At 46.3% G+C, this 22,113-nt stretch overlaps 1 protein-coding gene across 1 annotated transcript in view; it reads left to right on the top strand.

The window, feature by feature from the left end:
• Window positions 1-20,319, top strand: part of AFF2 (ALF transcription elongation factor 2) — a 454,379-nt gene extending 434,060 nt beyond the window's left edge. The window contains exons 17-22 of the mRNA XM_053891974.1: window positions 2,177-2,313; window positions 7,569-7,640; window positions 7,992-8,085; window positions 10,189-10,241; window positions 15,515-15,705; window positions 18,883-20,319. Coding sequence (XP_053747949.1) covers window positions 2,177-2,313; window positions 7,569-7,640; window positions 7,992-8,085; window positions 10,189-10,241; window positions 15,515-15,705; window positions 18,883-19,004 — 669 coding nt within the window. The 3' untranslated portion in view covers window positions 19,005-20,319. The remainder of the gene's footprint in view (window positions 1-2,176; window positions 2,314-7,568; window positions 7,641-7,991; window positions 8,086-10,188; window positions 10,242-15,514; window positions 15,706-18,882) is intronic.
• The last annotated feature ends 1,794 nt before the right edge of the window (window positions 20,320-22,113 follow it).

Consider the following 22,113-nt stretch of genomic DNA (forward strand, 5'->3'; position numbering starts at 1 on the left):
CCTCTGCTCCTGCAAATGAAAAAGACAAAGCAGGCTCGGGTCCAGCTGCACCAGAGATGCTGGGGAGACGGTGCCCGTGACCATTGTATGGGGGGCCGGTGATATGGAAGGTGTGTCCTCAACTCCGCAGCAGCACAGAAGTGCTCTGGGGTCGACCCTGTCAAAATCAGGGCAAGGGAGCACATAAACGTTCTCTTGACAAGCTGGTCCGTGGGCTCAGGAAGAGTGGGATGTGCAGAGGAGACCATGTGGGTGAGATTTAGAAGAACTGAGAAGCATCACAGCCACAGAGATACATACGTGTGATTAAGAATACTCTGTACCTTCCACTGTCGTCTTTATGTGTACCCCCAAAATCACTCTTGGTCTAAGCCATTTAGAAAAGGCATTTTCATTTGTGGGGATTTCATCCCCCACATGGGGGCAAAAGCCAGTTTTGGGGGGTAAAGTAAAAAAGTCAGACATTGCAATGGTGTGTGACCTGCCCCCCCCCCCCAGGCCACAGTACATAAAGAGATAATGAATATATTTTTGGCATTGAAATTTCAGTGGAGCTGTGTGAAAAAAAATATCTGAAATAGCTCCCTCAGTAGCCAGAGGTGAGGTAGTAATGATGGAAAAAAGGTGGAGAAACACCCATCTAGAGGAAGATATCTTTGCTAGGCTTATATCTGTGTCAGGGCTAGAAGCCCCTCTGTAGTTCAAGCCCCTCGTTTCATGGATGGGGAAACTGAGGCCCAGGAAGGGGGCGCGACCTGGCCACTGATTGGCGCTATGGCCATGTAATTTTCCATGTGGACTTCAGTTTCTTCTCTTGGAAAAAAAGAGAGGTTTGGGCTAGGAGATCTTTAAGCAGCCTTGCAGCTATGGGTTTGTGAATGAAAAGTCACTTTGAAAACTCAGGATGTAAAGATTAATTTCCCCATGGGAGAGTCAGTTGGAGCTGGATTACCTAAGGAAATAATGTTGTAAGGCAAGAGAAGAAGGAGATAGTTTGCATACACACACACAGGTTTTCATCAAACCACTTTGAATTTGGTTGAAACCAGTATTTTCCCACAACAGCTTACAGTAAGGAAACCACAGAATTCCTGCGGTATGTAAAAGCCGAAGAACATTTGTTATAGAGTCACTTACAACAAGCGATTGTACTTAATCCTTTGCTAGAGACAGCCTCTCTGCCATTTTGAGAATTGAAACCTTCACAGTCGCAAGAAAATATTTTGATAAAAGGTATACAAGAAAATTAAAATAACTAAGTCTGCATTATACCGGTTCTTTTCCATAAAATTCCGTATTAGTGGAATTCTTACATGCCGCTATCAAAAATTGAAAACATTAAACACTGTTATAAAATACTCACTATAAAAGTGTCATATATAATATTCATTACACATAAAAAAGAAATCAGTATGTCTAAGTCAGTTTAATCATGACCATTATCAGGGCTAAAACCTTTTGCAATAAAATTTTACTAAACTAAAATATTTAGTAGTGCTATATTTTTTTGGCTTTTTGACACGCTGTTTCAGACCATCATTTACAATGAAAGTGATGTGATTATTGTCAACAGTCGCACTGAAGCCTCACATTTGTCATGACAATAGCGTCAATTTGTTACCCTTCTCCTGGGGTGGGGGTCAACGTGCTCCCAAAGAGTTCCAAGCACAGACTGTACGTGGACTTGGTCCAGGAGCCTTACCAAAAACAGAGTTCATTGCAAGCTCTGTCCATAGGACCCTGCAATGACCAGGCTAGTCCATTCACTGCATAGAAACTAGCCAAGGCAGTGATTTGCATGCCGGGCCACTAAAAAATACTGACGACAACAGTACCACAAATATATGATAACACCACCACGACACGCGCGCCACCTTGGCCGCCTTTTCTCTTCTCAACCAGCGCCAGTGTCATGACAATAGAACCTTAAATCAGCTGCGTCATTGTCGATACAAAGTCACACATCGACTCCCCTTTCCATCGCGGGGCCTGTCCTGTGCCTTGGGGAATGTGTGGCAGTCTCTCCGGCCTCGTGCTCATGACCAGAAATATCTCTGGACGTTGCCAAATGTTCCCGGGGGTGGGGGGTGGAAAATTGCCCCGGGTTGAGATCCACTCCTTTATAAGAGGGAGAAGAGAGGCAATATCGTGCTCACGAGCGATCTTCCCGTTTCAGTTTGAGAAATTTGGCAAAGCCGTGAATTACGCCGACGCAGCCCTGTCGTTCACCGAATGTGGCAACGCGATGGAGCGCGACCCTCTGGAAGCCAAGTCTCCATACACCATGTACTCTGAGACCGTGGAGCTCCTCAGGTTCATGGCCTTTCCAAAGCCATCTTCCTAAGCTCGTCTCCCTCATAATTAGAATCTGCTGTGTTTTCCAAAAATATCATTTCCTCCTCCTAATGGTTTGTCCCGTGCATCTTCTTCTTAGAAGCCATCATAATTAGTTCTTACCATTTGATTAACGTCATGGAAAATTTATAGTTGATGGACACTGCCTTGATAAATGACCCCCTTCAGAGGTTATAATGTGAGTGTTATAATTTGCAACCTTCATAAAATTAAAATGGAAACATGGTGGGTGGAAGTGAAGTGTAATAATTTTACCATTTGGCATTGACACTTGCCTTTCCAAAGCGCAATTCAAGAAAGGTGGCACTATCGGGACTCCTGTTATAAACCATGTTTTCTAAGTATTTCTGCCTCAGTTATTAAAAAGGGGCCATGATTACGGGCGCCTGGGTGGCTCAGGCGGTTAAACGTCCATCTTAGGTCAGGTCGTGATTTCGCGGTTTGTGAGTTGGAGCCCCCGCATCGGCTCTGTGCTGGCAGCTCAGAGCCTTGAGCCTGTTTCGGATTCTGTGTCTCCCTCTCCCTCTGCCCCTCCCCTGCTCACGCTCTGTCTCTCTCTCTCTCAAGAATAAAATAAACATTTAAAAAAACTGTAAAAAGGAGGGGCCGCAGAGTTGACATTTAAGGCCACAGGTGCACAGTAAACTTCCCATGTGTCTGGAATTTCAGGGAAACAGACAAGGTGGTAGCAGGGGGAGGGCCTCTTGTTGGTCTCTATGGAGGAGAATTTGTGGGTAATCAGAAAAATTCCTGGAAGAAGGAGAAAGAAAAGAAAGGCCCATCGTGGTATTTTCCGGTAACCTGCAGATATTTGTAAAATAATTTAATCCACTTCTGAATAGTGGGAAAGCACCATCATTTGCTGGATGGAGTAAATAATTGCCTTTGAGATTGAGTGATCCATTCTTTACCTGATAGGTCCTTATTTCCGGGTCACCTCTGGCTCCATTAATTGATTATGCTGGGCCTAGTTTTTACTATGTTGCATGTGTCTGCATAAACGGTTACAAATCTGAGGCCCTTGTAATTAAACCTTCACACAAACACTGGACACGTTTAGCATGCATATTTTCCCAGAAAAGCACTCCAAAAGATCAAAAGAGTGTGGACTATTCTAAAGAAAAAAAAAAAAACTATGCTTGCATAGAATCAGATGATTAAGTTAAAGCCACAAAAGTAAGGAGATTATGAGGACAGCAGCCTCACCTTGCCAGGCCAGGCAGCCACCTTCCAATTTTCTGTGTTCAGAGAAGCATGTGAAGTATCTCTCGGACTTACTTTATGCTCTGTGAAAGCCACCACTGCCATTCTGTAGCTTTTTAAGGGGAAATTGATTTCTCAGTGTATTCGAGGCTGCCAGTGATTCTTCCAAGACGCACAAGATGAAAATTCTCACAAAACTTATAAGGATTAAAAATTGACGGGCAGGGCACTGGGGTGGCTCAGTCAGTTAAGCTTCTGACTCTTGGTTTCATCTCAGGTCGTGATCTCACGGTTCATGAGTTCAAGCCCTGCATCGGACTCTGCTGACAGCGGAGTCTGCTTGGGATTCTCTCTCTCTCCCCCTTTCTCTGCCCATCCCCCACTTGTGCACATTCTCTCTCTCTCTCTCTCTCTCTCTCTGTCTCACTCCCCCCCCCTCCAAAATAAATAAACAAACATAAAAAAAATTGAGGGGCGGGACACGTGGGTGGCTCAGTTGGTTAAGCGTCTGACTCTTGATCTCGGCTCAGGTCGCGATCTCAAGGGTTTGTGAGATCAATCCCCGCATCAGGCTCTGTACTGACTGCACAGAGCCTGCTTGGGATTCTCTGTCTGTCTGTCTGTCTGTCTCTCTCTCTCTCTGTGTTCCTCCCCCCATCTCAAAATAAATAAACTTTAAAAAAATTGAGGGGCAATATTAGTGAAGAAACATGGAGAAAATTCATGTTCTCTATCCTTCCAAAAATGCAGACTTTAAAAAAGGCACTTTTTAAATTAACAAGAAAATATAAAAATGCTAATACCTAGTGTTAACACAAACACACACACACACACACACACACACACACACACACACTAATGGTGACCTAGGCCTCTCCTTTGCTGGAAACCTCTACAAATGAGCATTCATACCTTTTCAGCCAGTAATTCAACTTCTGGAAATTTGAATTTCCTGTACTGAAGGAAATAATTGCAAGAGTAGAGCAAGTTATCTGTATGGTTTTCAGTTTGGCATATATTATAGTACACAATTAGAAGCAAACCAAATAATCAATCACAGAAGAGTAAGTAATTACACTGTAGTACACTCAACAGAATTCTTTGCAGCCATTGAATTGCAACAATGACGGAGACTATGTAGCTGCATGAAAATGTTTATAATACAATGTTAAAGTAAAAACGAGCTGCAGAATTATATACACACAACATTTCTGACCATGAAAAGCATGTTTCTGCTTGTGGACTAACCTGGAAGGGAAATGAGATCATAGCTGCAGTAGGGTGAAATTATGGGTGTTTTCTATCTCACTCTATTTTTCTTTCTAACTCATTTTCTTTTAGGAAAAAAAACATGCTGTCTTAAAAATATAAAAGCAGAACATATCTTGTTCTTGGTAAAAATGCAATGTGAATCTTTGAGTAATATTTATTTCCATTAGAAAACAAGTCTTTTTCCATAATTATGTAGCAAAAAATATTTTTTTCCAAGCACAGCTGTTGTTGTCTTCTCATTATGTGATAGTTTATTCCCCCCAGGAGTAGATCTCAGTAGAACCTGGTGAAAGTCAATGGAGAATGTATGCACGTTTTTTGTTTTTTAAGTTTATTCATTTATTTTGGGCAGGAGGTGTGAGTGCATGAGTGGGGGAGGGACAGAGAGAGAGACTGAGAGAGAGAGAGAGAGAGAGAGAGAGAGAGAGAGAGAGAGAGAATCCCAAGCAGGCTCCATGCTGTCAGCATGGAGCCCAACATGGGACTCGAACTCACAAACCATGACATCATGACCTGAGCTGAAACCAAGAGTCAGACAGATGCTTAACTGACTAAGCCACCCAGGCACCCCTGAACATTTAGTTTAAAGTCAATATTTTTAGTTTATTTTTGAGTGAATTGTAGATTCCTGTGCAGTTGTGAGAAATGATACCATAAGTTCCTGTGGCCCCACTCTCCCGTTTCCCCCAACACCGATAAAATCCATGGACTTTGTTCAGATCGCCCCAGTTTTACATGCACCTCTTTGTGTGCCCTCTCTCTACGTGGACAGTTTTTATATTTTCTGTAAAGCGTGTGTGTGTCTAATTGTTTGTTTTGTTTTTTTTTTGAGAGAGAGAGAGAGAGAGAAATTTCAGTTGAGAATCAAATGGGCTAAAGCAACTAGGTCTTTGAAAGTAGTTGCAATTATGGAGAGACTGTAATATGAACATAGTTTTTAGTAGCATAATATTGTGTTGCAGAGATTTTTATTACTCTCTCTCCGACAGTATGCTGGCCACAGAGAGAGAGCCCAGTTTTCTTCCTCCAAGTAATTATAGTTGCTCTGAGCCCTGGGAGTCTGCAATAGAAATGTATTTGTGCAAACAAGTGGGGCATCACAATGAGTTGACATTTCAGCGATCCAACTGTCAAAGACAGTTTGATTTATTACATAATAAAACTCCTTTTGCTTAATATGGCAACGACAGAAGGGACCCACATCACGTGCTCAGGTCCTTTTGTTGGAAAATGTTCCCTCAGCAGAAGTGGAGCGGTAGCCAGGAGAGCAGGGTGATAACAGCATGCCGACGGGGCGCCGAGTCTTGGGGGGCAAGCCCAGGGGTGCTGGTGTTCTGGAGAGGCTGTCGAAAACAGGGAGTCCGTGGTACAGGCTCCCCATCACCTTCTCGTAAATGAGAACTAGTCCACGCTGCCTGCACACTTTCAGCTTCCTTCTGCAACACTGAACTCCATTACTCATTCCTCCACAGGTACCTGTGAAATTGCATTAAAGCTCAGACAATGATTTTATGCAATGAATTGATTTTCAAGAGTCTAAATGCCCAGAATGGGATGTGCTCAGCTAGAAGAAAAAAAAATGAGAGCTGCTCAACCTTTGATCACCCCAGTGTGGAACAGTAACAATTAAAGAGAATGGAAAGACAAAATATACCAGCACCATAAATTAAGGGCACTTAGACCTTCAAATGCTGTGAAATCGACCTTCCTTTAAAGCAAAACAAAACAAAACCACTTTCTATAAGAATATATTCAAAAGCCGAGCCATTAGAAAAGACCTCTTTCACTGTGTGATTGTGGGCTCCCCATGCCCGTGTCACACAGAGTCGTGTATTATTTACCTCGTCTGTCATAAAGTCAGCTGAGACTGACATTTGTGGCCACCTCCCGTGGCAAGCCAGGAATGTCTTTAGCTAGAGTGGTCCTAGAAACAACCTTTTGCCAGCACTTGTTTTATTTTGTTAAGTTTTTATTTAAATTCCAGTTAGCGGGCACGTGGGTGGCTCAGTTAGTTAAGCATCCAACTTCAGCTGAGGTCACCATCTCACAGTTCGCGAGTTCGAGCCCCACATCGGGCTCTGTGCTGACAGCTCAGAGCCTGGAGCCTGCTTCACGTTCTGTGTCTCCCTGTCTCTCTGCCCCTTAATAAATTGCAGTTAATAAACCTACAATGTCCTATTAGTTTCAGGTGCACAGTATAGTGATCCAACACTTCCATACGTCACCCTGTGCTCATCACAAGTGCCCTCCTCAATCCCCCGTCACCTCTTCCACGCATCTCCCCATTCCTCCCCATCACTTTGTCCTCTAGAGTGAAGAGTGTTTCTCGGTTTGTCTCTCTCTCTCTTTTTTTTTTCCTCCCTTGGCTTGTTTGTTTTGTTTCTTAAACTCCACATGCGAGTGAGTTTGTCTGTCTCTGACTTCCTTCACTAAGCATTATGCTCTCCAGCTCCATCCACGTCCCGGCAAATGGCAAGATTTCGTTCTTTCTTATGCCTTTGCCGGCGTTTAGCAGACCTTCCACGGCCCTGCCCTGGCACACGGGCTCCCGCTTCAGCTGACCTCTCCAGAGCTCCCTTCTGTATGTCACTCTGTCCATCGTCGTTTTGCACGTGTCCAGGAAAGCGTGCTCTCGCCCGTGCTTTCGTTCTCCCACCCAGAGCAAATGTGGCACCGAGGCATGGGAGTTTCTGACGGGTCACACAGATGGCACTCGAGCTTGTCCTTTCTCTCCAAAGGTACGCGATGAGACTGAAGAACTTTGCAAGCCCCTTGGCTTCGGACGGGGACAAAAAGCTGGCAGTATTATGGTAAGTCTCATGGAGGCTATGAAACAGCTGAAATGTCACAGAAGGATTTGAAAACTCCAGATCGACTTAAGCTGCTTACCCCAGATCATTATTCTTGTTTTCCATTAAACTATTAAAGGATAACTAATGGATTTCTTCAGTCGCTGACTAAACATTTACTCTCCTAATTTATAGCCTTATCAAGATGGGATTTTAATGCTTACCCCTTCTCTTTTGAAAATTTTTCTTTTTGCACTGGTGTTCCTCAAGAACCGTAGGAGGGGAACCGCAAACTATGAATCAGCATTTTGTTGACAACGTGTAGCTTTCATTACGCACCGGCATTAACATAATCCTTCCTCATCACCACAGCTACAGATGTTTATCACTTCTCTACTTGCGGATGTTTAAGCTGAAGAAGGACCATGCCATGAAGTACTCCAGATCACTGATGGAATATTTTAAGGTAATCCTTATTTTGTATAATTTGTAAGTACCGAGTGAATAAAATCACTAATGAGATGTGGCAGGCATGTTATTAAATGTCAAGGTCGTTGCTGCCAAAGGCTTCACCTCGCATGCCCACCGGCCGTGGCCCTCCTGCCTCTGCCTCAGGGCTCAGCAGAGAGCTCAGGTTTGGTCCAAGCAAAATGGCACTTCGCATCTTCCTGGTTGCAGTCAGGGGAACGATGCCTTCTCCCCCACTGTGTGTGGCGGACCCACCAGGGGACACAGGTTGTGACTGTGGCTGTGACCAGTGCCGTGTTAAGTGAACGGCCAGTCCCAAAGTTTCTCAACAGTGAGAGAAGTCACTGCAGCCACCCCGGGCTCTGGGGGGATAGCCATTCCCTTTGGCCGTGGAGAGTCTTGGAGTATGGTGGCTGCACTTTAAAACAACTGATTGCTTTGGTTACCAAAATAAATTAGCACACGAAGAAAGAGAGAGAGAGAGAGAAAGAAAGAAAGAAAGAAAGAAAGAAAGAAAGAAAGAAAGAAAGAAAGAGAAACCCGTCATCTAGGGAGCTGGAAATTTTAATTGGCAAGCAAAAAGAAAAAAGGTATTTTAACTGCAAAGAGAATGCCAGAATTGGAGAGCGAGCCCAGATAAAAACTACCAGCCTGATGCTTAGTCTGGCCTCTAAAGTGTCACTGGCTCGATGATCTGTGAAGCTTCTGCTTCATTTGCCCCCCAACACTGACCATGATTTAGACTTGAGAAGGCTCAAGGTTCCTGTTGGTCCAGCCATAAAAGGGAAGGATGATTTTATTATTATTGTTGTTGTTGTTATTATTATTATTTCTGCCAAGTGCATGAGACTGCTTGACTAAATTGCACCAAAGAAGTTATTTGAAATGAATCCAGTCATGGCCTCACATGTGTCACCCGAGTCCCATGAGTGACATCGCACAGCTGTGTGAGGATGCTGACTAGGGTGGGGAAGAGGGCAAGCTCGCCAAGGCCTCACCGTGCCGTGGAGCTGGTGCTCACATAGCTGAACGGGTGGCACACGACAGCTGCCCATCCCTTCCTGTGTCCACGGGTCTCCAGCCGTGCTCTAGAAAGGCGGTCGTCGAACCTGAGTGGGCATTTAGATGCCCTGGAGGGCTTGTGAGAGCACAGTTCTGGGTCCCATCCCCCCAAGTGTGATACCAAACAGATGTTAAATAAGTCGCTCTTCCGGCAGCGTGTTGAGCTTCTTTTAGATTAAAACCTGGAGTCTCCAGAGAAGTATTGCGTGCTCACTGGGCTCCTGAAAATGCCCACCCTGCCCAGCACCCCATTTGCAAAGGGGGCTGGGCCGGAACCCAGGAGGCAATGGAAGAGCGTAGGCTCGGTCTTGACGCTGCAAAGGCGGGCCTGGGTCGGGTTCAGTGCCCCCGGGGGTCCTGGTCCTGTGCCCCTTGGGCTCTGACCTGGGGAGGTCATTCTAATGAGCCGGACCACTGTCCTGAGGCAGTGGTGCTGAGAGCTGTGCAAGTGTGTGCTCCGCCAAATGCAGAAGGCCCGGTTTTGAGACCAGCCCGGTCCCGTTCAGAGAGAAGGATGCTTTAGTGTCCCAAGGCAGCGCGGCCCTGGGCCAGTTGCATTGCCAAACAGGGATTGGCCTGTCGAGATAGCAAATCAAGGTGATTCGCAACCGAATCGACCACACAACGCCGCTGCTGCCTCCCGGCACCTTCCTGGGATGGCAGAAATTACGGGCCACCTCGCCTCCCGGGGAACAAGTTTGCCAGGGGAGCTACAGGAGAAAAGCTTGCCAGCACTCTGAAGAGCTTGTTTTGCAGAATAAATTTCAGATGAGGATAATTAAACCACTTCTTGGAGAACTGAGTCTGATTTCACTGGGCCTTTTAGTGTATACGATCTTTCATCAAGTGACTTTCATGGTCCTGATTGGAGCCCACTAATTATCCTAACCAGCTATTTTCATCGAGTGTGTCATAGTGTGCATTCCCGAAATGCTGCAATCAATATTAATGTTCTCTAAATCACACTTCCATCTGTTTCTGAATTAATAAAACACAAAATAGATGTCCTTATGTCCCTCTCTCTCTCTCTCTTTTGTAGCAAAATGCTTCAAAAGTCGCTCAGATACCGTCTCCCTGGGTAGGCAATGGAAAGTAAGTATCTCATGAAAATTGCTTTTTCAGAAACTCAGGGGACTTAATAGACCCCAGATATTTGGTATTGACAGCTCAGGAGCACAGGTCAATTCTGAGACTAGAGTAATTTTGGTGCCCACGAAATTCTACTCAGCTTTCAGCTAACGGCCAGACAGAGAAGTTCAACATGGTGGCATTCCAAATTTCTTTAACTGTGTGATCTTGAAGCCAAATTATGGCCATAAAAATATCTGTTAATGAGATGGCAAGCACCATGCCATTTCAAGAGAGGCAGGGTAAAGTTAACTCCGCGGCAGTGATTTTCCAATGATTCACTCAGTAATGAAAGACCAATGAAATATTCATTGATGTATAGTAAGTGCTGTTTAATAAAACCAAAGGCATAATAGTGCTGAGAACGTGAAGGCACTTAGTCAGCCAATTATCTGAGCCTTCGTGGTGATTTTTATATTAATACTAAAACAGCCTGACCTAAAATACATAAAACCACCTGCTATACCGCTGGCGTAAGGCTCGATGGACTCACCCACTCCCGCGGGGCTGCCCGGTCTCCCTGCAGCAGGTGGGAGTCAGAACCTCCTGGAGCGGGTCCCGGGCCCCTCCCACTGTCCAGAGCTCCCTGTGGGCTGAGTGGCCCCTCCCCCTCACTGGCCGTGTTTCCCTCTATCTGAGATGAAAGGGCTGGACCCAACAGCCTCCGAGGCCCCTGTGAACACAGGTACCTTCTAAGAGGGAGGTTTTGAGCGTCCGTCTAGGACCTGGCCACACGGCTGCCTTTCTGTGCTTGACCATCAGTGTTTCCTCTGATTCCCGGACCTCCCTCGCTGCCACAGACCCACCTCCCACCCCCAGCGGGAGGGGAAACTCCATGACTGCGGACACAGGCTTCCACAAAGAGCCGCTCTTTCCCATTTTTCATCATCTCCAAATTCTCGTATCTCTGATCCATACGTTTCTTCCAGAGTAAAATAGTCTCCTCTGCCACTTTATAAATGTCCACAAAGCGCACTCCCAGAGCGGTGGGACGTGAACTCTGCTCTGAGATCGTTCACACATTCAGAGGGAGGGAACAGACCCATTAAAACCTGCACGTTAACTCAATTACTGTCTTGGAAGTATCCTTTAAATTGTTGATTAAGTCTTACTTTTATGTTGAACAACAAAAACAAAAGAATGCTTCTGTCTGGAAGTTTGGAAAATAAAAATAGCCACAAAGGCCCAGAGAAAGCTATTTTCTCTGAGCACAGGGTAAAGCAAGGGCAAGTTCAGGTAAGCGGCCATTAAAGGATTTCTGGGGAAAAACAACTTTTTTCATTCTGAAACGAAAGAACTCAAACACATCCTGAGCTTGTGAAGTCACATTAAAAGCCTCCTGAAAGGATGTTTTAAGCAGCTTCTGTCTGAAGAGAGCACGCTCCCTTTCGTAGGCCATAGAGATTTTGAGTGAGGCGACTGAAAAGGGTCACCCAGGGGTTACGTCCTGTTCATTCAGCACTTGGGGTGCGTCTCCGTATGAGGGGCTGGGGACACAGCTGAATTCGATGTAATGCCTGCAGTCCGGGAGCACACGGTCCAGTGCAGGAAGGTGACAGGTGGGAAGAAAGTTCTGTGAAAGCCCAGGGGAGAAAGAGCTTGGACCTCCCTACATGGTCAGGGAAGGCTTCTCGTATGCAAGCAAGACCACAGCCTGGCTTCTTCAATGAAGGACGGTGGCTGGCACCACACAGGGACTCGCGGGGCACCTTCCGGAAGCGGCAACCCCTGACCTTGAAGGCTGGGGGAGAAAATTGCAAGGAAGCGGTTGGAGGAAGGAGAAGAAAAATCTGCTTGCTACTGAGCGTGGCATGGCAAACTTTTGCTGAGGCTGAGAGGTAATATCTGAGCACACAGATACTTTAACAAGCGTTGGCTGCTGCCGTTGCCGCGGTATTTGGTGTCGCGGTTACCATTTGAGTCGGAAAGCACACACTGTCGCACCCCTGGAGCGCCCACCGCCATTGGGGGACACTTCACTGGAGGCACCTACCCTCAGTTGTCAGAAAGGAATGGGTCTGCCCCCCACTCCCAGACTATTTGCTGTCTCCGCTAAAGGGCCATTCATTCTTCATTCTTCTGGTAAATAGTGTTCACTGAGTGCGTACTATGGATGGGACGCCCTGCCAGGCACTTGATAAACATGATCCCCCTCCCTTGTGCTCTACGTTGTTCTACCCTCTCCAGAGCCTCTTACAGGTACTGGATGCTAACTAATGATAGAGGGGTGGTGGGAAGACATTTCATTCATTTCGTTAACTAGTATTCTTTAAGTACATAGTATGTGCCCCAGGCACTGTTCTAGATGCCGGGCACAGCACTGGGTGACACAGGCAAAGATCCCCGCCCTCCTCGAGGCCACTTTCTGGTGGAGAAAAGCAGGAGAAAATACGCGGCATGCAAAAATGGTGGTAGATGTCATAGAGCAAATGGAAACCAGGAAGGGGCATTAAAAAGCTCGTCTGGGGTGGGGCGGGGAGCAGTACACTGGTCTTGAACAGGGATGTTCAAGAAGGATCGTGGAGAGCAGCCCATGGAGATACCCGGGGAAGTGCATTCCAGGCAGAGGAACAGGAACCACCTTCCGGAGTACGGGGCGCCTGATGCGTCTGAGGAACAGCGGGAGGGCGAGTGTGGCAGACAGGTGGACAGGACCCGTGTGCTAATGGCGGGAGGTGTGCGCCTGCAGGTGCACGCTCATTTGCGTGTGCCATGAACATGCGAAGACAAAGACAGGATCTACAGGTAGACCCACAGAAAGAGAACAGGACAAGGAACCCCAAGCAGGGGGCGAGAGCCGAGTTGGAGTTGGAGGGCCACCCACCCCCTCCCCGGGAGATGCGTGTGGCATCACACTCCTGTGGCCAGGGTCACAGTTCCTTAGGCAGGTTTGAATTCTTTCATTAGTACGGTGCGTCAGGCAGATCCGCTCGGCAGGATGGCACCCCTAGAGCCACCCGGAAGACCAGCCATGTCCAAAAGCAAACCCATGCGCTGGCTCTCCTTGCCTCCTCTACCGGTTATTGACAAGGAAGTAGGAAGTAACGAGCAAAGAAAGCCCCTCATTCAGCACCTCACTGTTATCAACTAAAAGGTCCTTTTTACTGGGGCGCCTGGGTGGCTCAGTCGGTTAAGCATCTGACTTCAGCTCAGGTCATGATCTCATGGTTCGTGGGTTCAAGCCCCACGTGAGGCTCTGTGCAGATGGCTCGGAGCCTGGAGCCTGCTTCAGATTCTGTGTCTCCCTCTCTCTGCCCCTTCCCCAGGTGGCTCTCTCTCTCTCTCGCTCTCTCTCGCTCGCTCTCAATAATAAATAAACATTTAAAAAAAAGTATTTACTTTTTAAGAGTTTTTTTAATGCTTATTCATCTTTGACAGAGAGAGAGCCAGGGTGCGAGTGGAGGAGGGGCAGAGAGGGAGGGAGACACAGAATCTGAAGCAGGCTCCAGGCTCCGAGCCATCAGCACACAGCCCAATGCAGGGCTTGAACCCATGAACCATGAGGTCATAACTTGAGCTGAAATCGATGCTTAACTGACTGAGCCACCCAGGCTCAGGCGCCCCTAAAAAGTCCTTTTTAAAATGTACAAAGTAAACTGACATGATGTGTTTCCCCTCGTGACTTCTGGACATGATTGGAAATCACTGAATCGGGGCTTTTCTTCCCGTCAAGGAACGGCTCTGCAAGGGGAAGGGGCATGGCCAGGAGCACACGGCCAGGGTTAGAATGCAGGCGTCCTGGGACTCCAGGAAGTACTTTGTCCCCAGCACCACACAGTTCCCCTTTCAACATTCGTGACACCTGACAGCCTTGTGATTTTCCTCCAGTGATTACGAATGAGGACATATTCTTTTCTTGCCTTACGTTGTCATTAGTTAACCTTCTGGGCTTAGGTTCCTTAGCTGGGACGTCTGTCTCCCCACCCCACCCCACCCCTCCCTGGAGGATAAATCTTTCTATCAAGAAGGGTCAAAAGATCTCAGAAACTATAAACAGAGCAGGAAACCTTCACTCCGTCTTACAGACAAGTGCACAGCAAGTGTGGGGATCCACTTTCCCCCTCATATTAGAACATACCAGAAGATACACTCTGTTTCCAGAAAATGGACCAAAGCTTTCACGTGGCTCAGCACAGCCTGCATGAGTCTCAAGGCAGGCACATCAGGGTGAGTTGTTCCCAAATTGGCTTAGCAGCGCTCCAGCGTTTTGGTACTTTGTGATGGCCGTCCCCCCAAATCCCGTGTGTAGGCTGCACATCCGCTCTGTGCGCGCGGATAGGAAGGCCGGGGGTGTGCACGGGCCTCGCTCCTGCGTCCAGGAAGCCACCCAGGCCCTGCATGCTATGTGCAGACGGCAGGTGCCTCCTTGTTGCCGACGTTAAAGAATTAAACCAAAACTTATATCCCAACATTGGTTCTGCCCGAAGTAGGAACTGTGAAGACTTCTCTTTGTAAACAGCGTGCGGGTGAATGGTCAGCAATTAACAGCCATCCCTGTAGCGTGTCTTCCAGAATCTTAAAGAGATACTCAGAATCTTACTTTTTCCAGCATCCCTAAGACTGCTCCTGGAGGGGGCTTTGAGGAACTGCATTTTGTTTATCGTGGTGACTGTATTTGGAGCAAATTGTCACGCTGGTTTCCACAAAACACTTTGATAATAGCCCAACACCGCGCATCCAGTCGTTCCTATGCCAGTAGCCATTCTGGCAGCAGGTAGAGAGATCATTGTAGCTCTGAGCCGTTTCTCTCTCTGAAACATCACAACTCGGGTTAATATATTCAAAGTCAGAGCTACATTGGTGGATAGAATTAATGCCAGAGAAACATTCACCCAGCTCTCTCCGGGATCTGAAAACGAAAGTAGCAGTACATATGGAGTCTGCAGGAGGCAGTGAGATGTCAGTGTTTAACTGAGTTAGAAAAGGAGAAGCGTGGCTCATCCCAGAGCCTGGCACCGTAGCCGCGTGTGGGCTGGTCAGACGAGGCTGGAACGCAGTGATAATAAGTAAACTCTCCACACTGGGTCTCTAGAGCAAACGGACGTGCTGCCAGGAGCTCCAGGGCGTCCTCTGAGGACCAGCTTCGCCACACTTGAGCTTCATACGTGTTCACCGTGCTAACCCTCACGGCGGCAGCGATGTTCCCATGAGGCCTTGGTGTGGTGACGGAGGCCTGGCAGCCTGCCGTCGCTCTTCGCGGCCAGCCTAACCGGGCCCGTCTCTTCCCCATTCCCCAGGAACACTCCGTCCCCGGTGTCTCTCAACAACGTCTCTCCCATCAACGCGATGGGCAGCTGTAACAACGGCCCGGTCACCATCCCCCAGCGCATTCACCACATGGCCGCCAGCCACGTCAACATCACCAGCAACGTGTTACGGGGCTACGAACACTGGGACATGGCCGACAAACTGACAAGAGAGAACAAAGGTATGCGTGTCTGCTCCCCCCACGTCCGCGGACCACGGTCGAGTCAACCGTGCTCCGAAGGGCTAGAGTTTTCCATGGTGGCCTTATCTTTCTGTCTCTCGGGCTTCCAGGGTGTAGATGAGGAGAGGGGGGTTAACTCAGGGCTGACACGGTGACCAGTTTTTTGCTGAGAGAGTGAACAAAGACCCTGGGATTTTTTTTTTTCCTCTTTCAAAGCTTAACCTAATCTGAGCTGTGATGTGTTGGCAAATGACTGTTTCAGATTTTCACCCCATGGTAAGGATCAGTGCAGAGAAACCGAGGCCAAGTGAAAAAGAATGATTTGCAAATTAATTAAGATCCTGTTGGCCTCTGTCATCAACTTTAATCTTTTTTTTTTTTTTTTTTTTTTTTTTGGAGAGGTGAGGTTGTGTCTGTGGTAACACGTGGGTTTTGCTACAAAACAAACGCGGAGAGGACCCTGCTTCACCAGAGAGTGAGCCAGTGCTGTTTGGCCACTTATTTGGCGTGGCTGATTCTGGCCCAGCAGTCACGATCAAGGTGGGCACAGATGCGGGCCTTTCGGAATCAGACAGCAGAGACCGCCCGGCAGTTTAGAGCAGAGGGACCGTGTGGCCAGGGACTGGGAGTACAGATTGTGAAGCCTGGTGATTTAAGTTAGAATCCCGCCTGGGTCATGCAGTGCTGGGCAACCTCAGGCAAGTTGCTGAAATCCATGAGCCGCTTCCTAGCTTCCATTGCTGTAATGGATATAATGATGTATAAAGCAGCTAGTGTAAAATGGCAGGTACGAGGAAGAGATCCAACAAATATTTATTCTCTTACTCCGTATTATTATGTATCTATATGACTCAAAAATTCTGTGGCTTTCAAAGCACATTCCGTAACCTGAGACTTCAACCCACAGCCCAGCTACACACTCCCTCCGAGCCCTGGGACTATTTACATGTATCGGTTATATTGGTAACCAGGAAGAAATTGGGCAACAATTTCTACATGCCAGGCACTGTGCTGTTCGCTGCATTATTTGTTGCCTCATGTGTCCCTGTTTTGTAGATAAAGAAAAACTGAGACTCGGTGAGGTTAAGAAGCTCACCCATGATATCGCAGCTCTTAGTGTTGGAAGCAGGAATTAGATCTAGAACCGTGTGATTCCAGAGTCTGAACCCTTCACCTTCAGAGAGCTCCTGCCCTCGGTTACCTGAGTAGTGGGCAGTTCTTAACTTCTCTACTTTTCTACGCTTGTGAAAATCCAAAGACAACTGGTCCAGATGGCCAGGCCCATCCAAGAGTTCTAGAACTGCAAGCGAAAGCATAAGCATCTTAAGGCTTGCCTAGCTTGTCTGCCTCCACTCTTCTCTGTCTCATTTTGTATTGGTAACTGGAGGGCAGTTCGATATTTATGGATTGCCGTCATAATTGCATCCATTTTCAAAATCTGTTAAAAGTAATTCCTTCTAAATTAACTGCAGAACTTTCCAGGAGCGATGTGGTGGCTGTGCTGACGTTCAAGGGAAACGGTGCTAATCTTGTCCTTAGCACAGTGTGTCAAGAGTTGTTAAGTTCCCTGCCTGATACTGAATCAAAACGACTCTGCACTCTACCAGCAGAAAGAACATGTTCCCGGCTAATGCTGGCCTCGGGCTCTGCAGTGGATTGGGGAGAGGGCCAATTCCAGTTCGGAATCTCCTGTTTGAAGCCTTGAGTTCCACACGCTTGTCATTTTTGAACTGCGTGGAGTCAGAGACCCTTACCCCCTCTGTCTTGTCCACATAGGCCTTTGGTCTAGAACCCTGTTCCCTACCTCCCCAGATGCTTACTTGAAGCACTTATGAAAATGGTGACCTGGGTATCTAGTTAGGAATGCCACGGTGGGCTTTGTACAGAGAACACCCAGGGGGTGTCCTGCCTCACACGCGGCTCACGTTCACTCAACAATGACTAGGTCCTTGAACATTTCCCTTAATATCGTGTTATGTAACAATGTATTTTAGATGCCAAAAATAATTTGCTCCTTTATCAGCAGAAGTTACTTGTATTGCATAGTACAGGTTTAAAAGTATCACATAATCAAATGAAGGCGTCTAGTCTTTTCCACATACCTTCCACCCCGCTCCAAAGCAGACTGTCTACAACTGCAGTCTCCGTGGTTAGCAGTGTGGTCTCAGCACTGCCCCTTCTCCCAGTCAGCTGGAGGGAAATCAGCCGGGTAGTCTTGCCATCCACGTCCTTGGGGGTGAGGTGGGAGTTGTGAGGGACAGATATCTGCAGGTCGCCTCCCTTCCCTAAAGGAATTGGTAATAAGACTTACCCCATCAGATGCCTCCTAGACATGTATTTAGTGTTAGATGCCGATGGCTGTAATTGCTGTCCAGGTTCACTGGCTGTGTCTGCATCATGCCGAGAAAAATCGGTAAACTCAGTTCATTTAGACAAAAGGACAGAAGAATACTTTCAACTCAGTAATACATGCAGTGGCAAACAGCTCGATACCCTATCTACCATTGTTCCCTACCATTTTATATGGACCTCCGTCCAAATATAAATTTATAATATCTAAAAATATAAATTGTATATGTGATGTCAAAATAGATTTAAATACATTTTATTTTATCTATGTATTTTGTGTATATTTCAATATATATAAATGTTATGTATCTTTATTATATGAACATATACAAATATGGAGACAAATACATTTTTGTATATAATGTGATGTGTGTGTGTGTGCGTGTGTGTGTGTGTGTGTGTGTGCGTGTGTGTGTGTGTGTGTGTGTACCTCACAAACCTCCACAGGATTATAATGTATTTGTAGAATCTGCTATCTGTCTGAGAAAATGTATAGTGATTTGAAAAAACTTACCAGGAATCAACAGATTTAAATGGAATTGTGCTTTATTAATCCCAGTAACACATACAAACGTTATTTATGCTTCAGAGTTTTTAGATCTACCTAGAGATTAAAATAATAGTGCCTCCTATACCTGTGGAGCTTTGGGCCCCCAGGAGGTAGTCTGTACATTTTTGTTGAATGAATGAATGAATGAATGAATGAACAACGAATACTTTTTCGGCGTCCATGTGGTTGCGTTGGTGCGTGAAGGCAGCTTATGCAGTCTGGCGCATATTGCTGAGATGATCCTTAAAGGCCTGACCAACGTCTGCTCTGATTTTCAGAATTCTTTGGCGATCTGGACACACTGATGGGGCCCCTGACCCAGCATAGCAGCATGACCAATCTCGTCCGCTACGTTCGCCAGGGACTGTGTTGGCTGCGCATCGATGCCCATTTGTTGTAGTGGGTGCTCCCCCCATGTCCAGCATCACCACCCATCACTCTACCTCTACCAGAGCACCAACGGTCACTGGTGGAACTCCACTCATTTGGGAAAGTTCTCTTTGATTCTGTTTGTTTTTACACTTCTTTTGATACCTGTGAAAAACAGAAGTCATTGTAAGTGGACACTACAACTTGAGAGCGGTATATGTTTTATTACTTAGTCATTTTTCAGTATTTTGTATGCATTTCTCAGATCCCACCATCTTTTTGTGCTTGATATGATGACACAGTCCCTACAGTATTGTTTTAAGACCACACTACCCAAAACAAAGAATGGGAAATACTTGTGATGATAACAGGTTCCTGAGAACTGAAATGAGATGTCATATATATATATGATCTTAGACACAAAGGACCTACAAAGATTCAAATTTTCAGCAATAGCCATTCCCCAAACTCTACTCTTATGTCCAGAAGAGAGCGTACTTCAGAATCCATTGTTAAACTTTTGTGGTTCCCACAGTCTCAGTCTCCAGGTGAGAATTTTCATTGTCAAAACCCACTGGTTAGATGTTGTAGCAACATCGTAAAATCAAGAGTATTAAGAAAATAGACAAGCGTAGCAATGCCACTCTTCAACAATACCGTGGCATACAACCAGAGCACTTTTCTTGCTGGCATCCATTCCCTGATGCCCTATTTTTAAAATTTTAATGAGATGAAGTGGCAACATTTATTTGTAAAGCGTAAATCCTCACCTGGGATTCTCTTTGTGTAAAGCTCTCCTTTTGAGGGGCAGTTAAGTGGGTGCACACCCTAGGAGCCAAAATACTGCCCTCCAGTTTTAGAGATGAGAGATTAGGAGAGGTCTGGAAATGTCCAGGGAACCCATACCTCTGCCCTTCTGCAGTTGGTAGGCAGGTCCATTCCTGGCAGGATATTTTTATTGTATTTTGCTCACATGTCTGGAAACAGAAGTCAAGTTTATCACTGCCTAGGAGTAAGAATATACAGCTTGCCTCCTAGTGACTTTAAAATCTGGACTTTGCCAATTATAAGCCACATTTTCTATTTTACAGTGTTTCTCTTCCGCCTCCTCTTTCCCCACCTCCTCCCCCTCCCCCTCCTCTTCCCCCTCGTCTTCTTCTTCTTCTTCTTCTTCTTCTTCTTCTTCTCCTCTTTGATCTTTCATTTCCTTTTTCTGGGCTCATTAGCCTTTGACTCAAATACTGAAATCACTGATTTTATTCAAGTCTGTATTAACAGGAATCATTTTCGTGAACATTCCAGAGAAAACTCTCAACTCTCTAAATACTGGCTAGTTTTTTAACAACGGAACAAAATGTGTCTTTGAAAGATCCCTGAAGATTGGGAACAGCCCACCTAATTTGGAGACATTTCTACATCACTTGTAACTATCCCCACCCCTTCTGATCCTCTGCATTCATTTTATGTCCCTAAACATCACAGTGTAAATACCATCTTTGGTGTTCCATCTCACCAGAAGAATCCCCCACACATAGTGCACACTATTCATATGTCGGCTCTTTATACTTACCTGCTGGTATATAATTCCACGTCGCCTTTAATCTGTTGAGTTTATCGAATTCTGTTCACCGAGTGATGACCAGATAAATAATACATAGGCACACGAGAGGTGCAAACTTGTATGATTTTTAAAGCAAGTCTTGTAAGTCTGTGACAGGAACAGCAAGGGATCGCCCTGCACTCTCATCATTGTCAAGGTTGCAAAAGAGCCAGACTTGAGCTCCGCCCTGGTCATCTTTGAGTTTAAGACCCTGTGCTTTATAATGAGGTTGTGGAAGTTGTACTCCAATGGCTGAGGCCACGTTGCCAGATGACTGCTGGGAGCGTCCCAGCAGCTGAACCCAGAACTTTCTACGCTCCCGGTGCGGTTGAGCTATACATTCGCAGCGTCCGCAACAACACACACACCTGCAGACATGCACACAGACAAATGAAACCGGAGAGAATCTTCTCTGAGCCTCTTAAATGGGGAAAATAATAATACGAAAGACTCCGAACACCCAAGGTGGGTGTCACATATAAAATTTCAGCTGATGGCTTCAGTGACCCAAGTTCTGTTTGTTTTCCGCGGCTTCCCGGGTAGAGTGCCTATTACTATATATAATGAAGCCCACTGGCTTGACTTGTAAGTTCAGCCTAAACCACGATCCTAGACCATCATGGATTTAGGGGTAGATTCTTCTTGAAATTCACTCTCCAGAAACTAGATGTTAGAATGCGAGGGGCAGTTTCCAAGAGAAACGAGCATCTCGCCTCGTGGATGGATGAAAGTCTCGTAGCTCTAGTTTCAGCGAGTCCTTTTATCTACTTTACATACAACAGGGAGGCAGCAGAGAATCCCGCTGCCTGATGTCACCTCTGGTGGGTGACTGTAAAGTGTGTGCCAAATCAGCAGCACGATGATCACATCTGACAGTTGAGCTCAGGATCACCACCTGATTATTTAGTAGACCTATTTGTAAAGCAGCTAAGAAACCAATTAAACATGGAGGATGAATTGCCTTCCTATCCCCGGAGATGAGACGTCTTTCGGTTTCACGATTAAGGACTGTTGCTGTTTTCTAGGCACTGTATTCATCACATTGTAAATGGTGATCTGTGTCGTAGGCGTGCGGCGATGTGAGGGATTGAGATATTTTGTCAAGTAAATCTCTTCAGTGTACCAGTTTGTGGGAGGGATATAGGACATGTGGATGGCGGTGAGAGATCCTGCCTCGAGACCTTGACGGAGGCTTGGTGAGATGCATCAATAAGCACACAGAGGTAGGGCGATGGGCAGAGTAACGGGAACCTGAGCGAGTACACAGAAGGATCTCAGCCCTGCAACGTGACCCAGGTGGGGCCACCACTATGCCTTCCTTTGTCACCCAAGCTCCAGCCACAGAGGGTTTGACGAGTTTGTGTTAGGATGTTGGCTTGGCTTTGTATTTTTAATTAACTTTGGATTTTTTAGTGGTTTTGTCATATTACTGTCTGATTTTGGTAGGTAGGATTAATTTGAAAAGAGTATACTAGTGTGGTCCTCGGGGTAGAATTTAGCCGTAAGCATGTTGTTAGCCAGCCTGTAGACTGTTAATTAC

This window comes from Panthera pardus, unplaced genomic scaffold (genome assembly GCF_024362965.1).
Source record: "Panthera pardus isolate Hobbes unplaced genomic scaffold, ASM2436296v1 HiC_scaffold_27, whole genome shotgun sequence".
NCBI classification, from domain to species: Eukaryota; Metazoa; Chordata; class Mammalia; order Carnivora; family Felidae; genus Panthera; species Panthera pardus.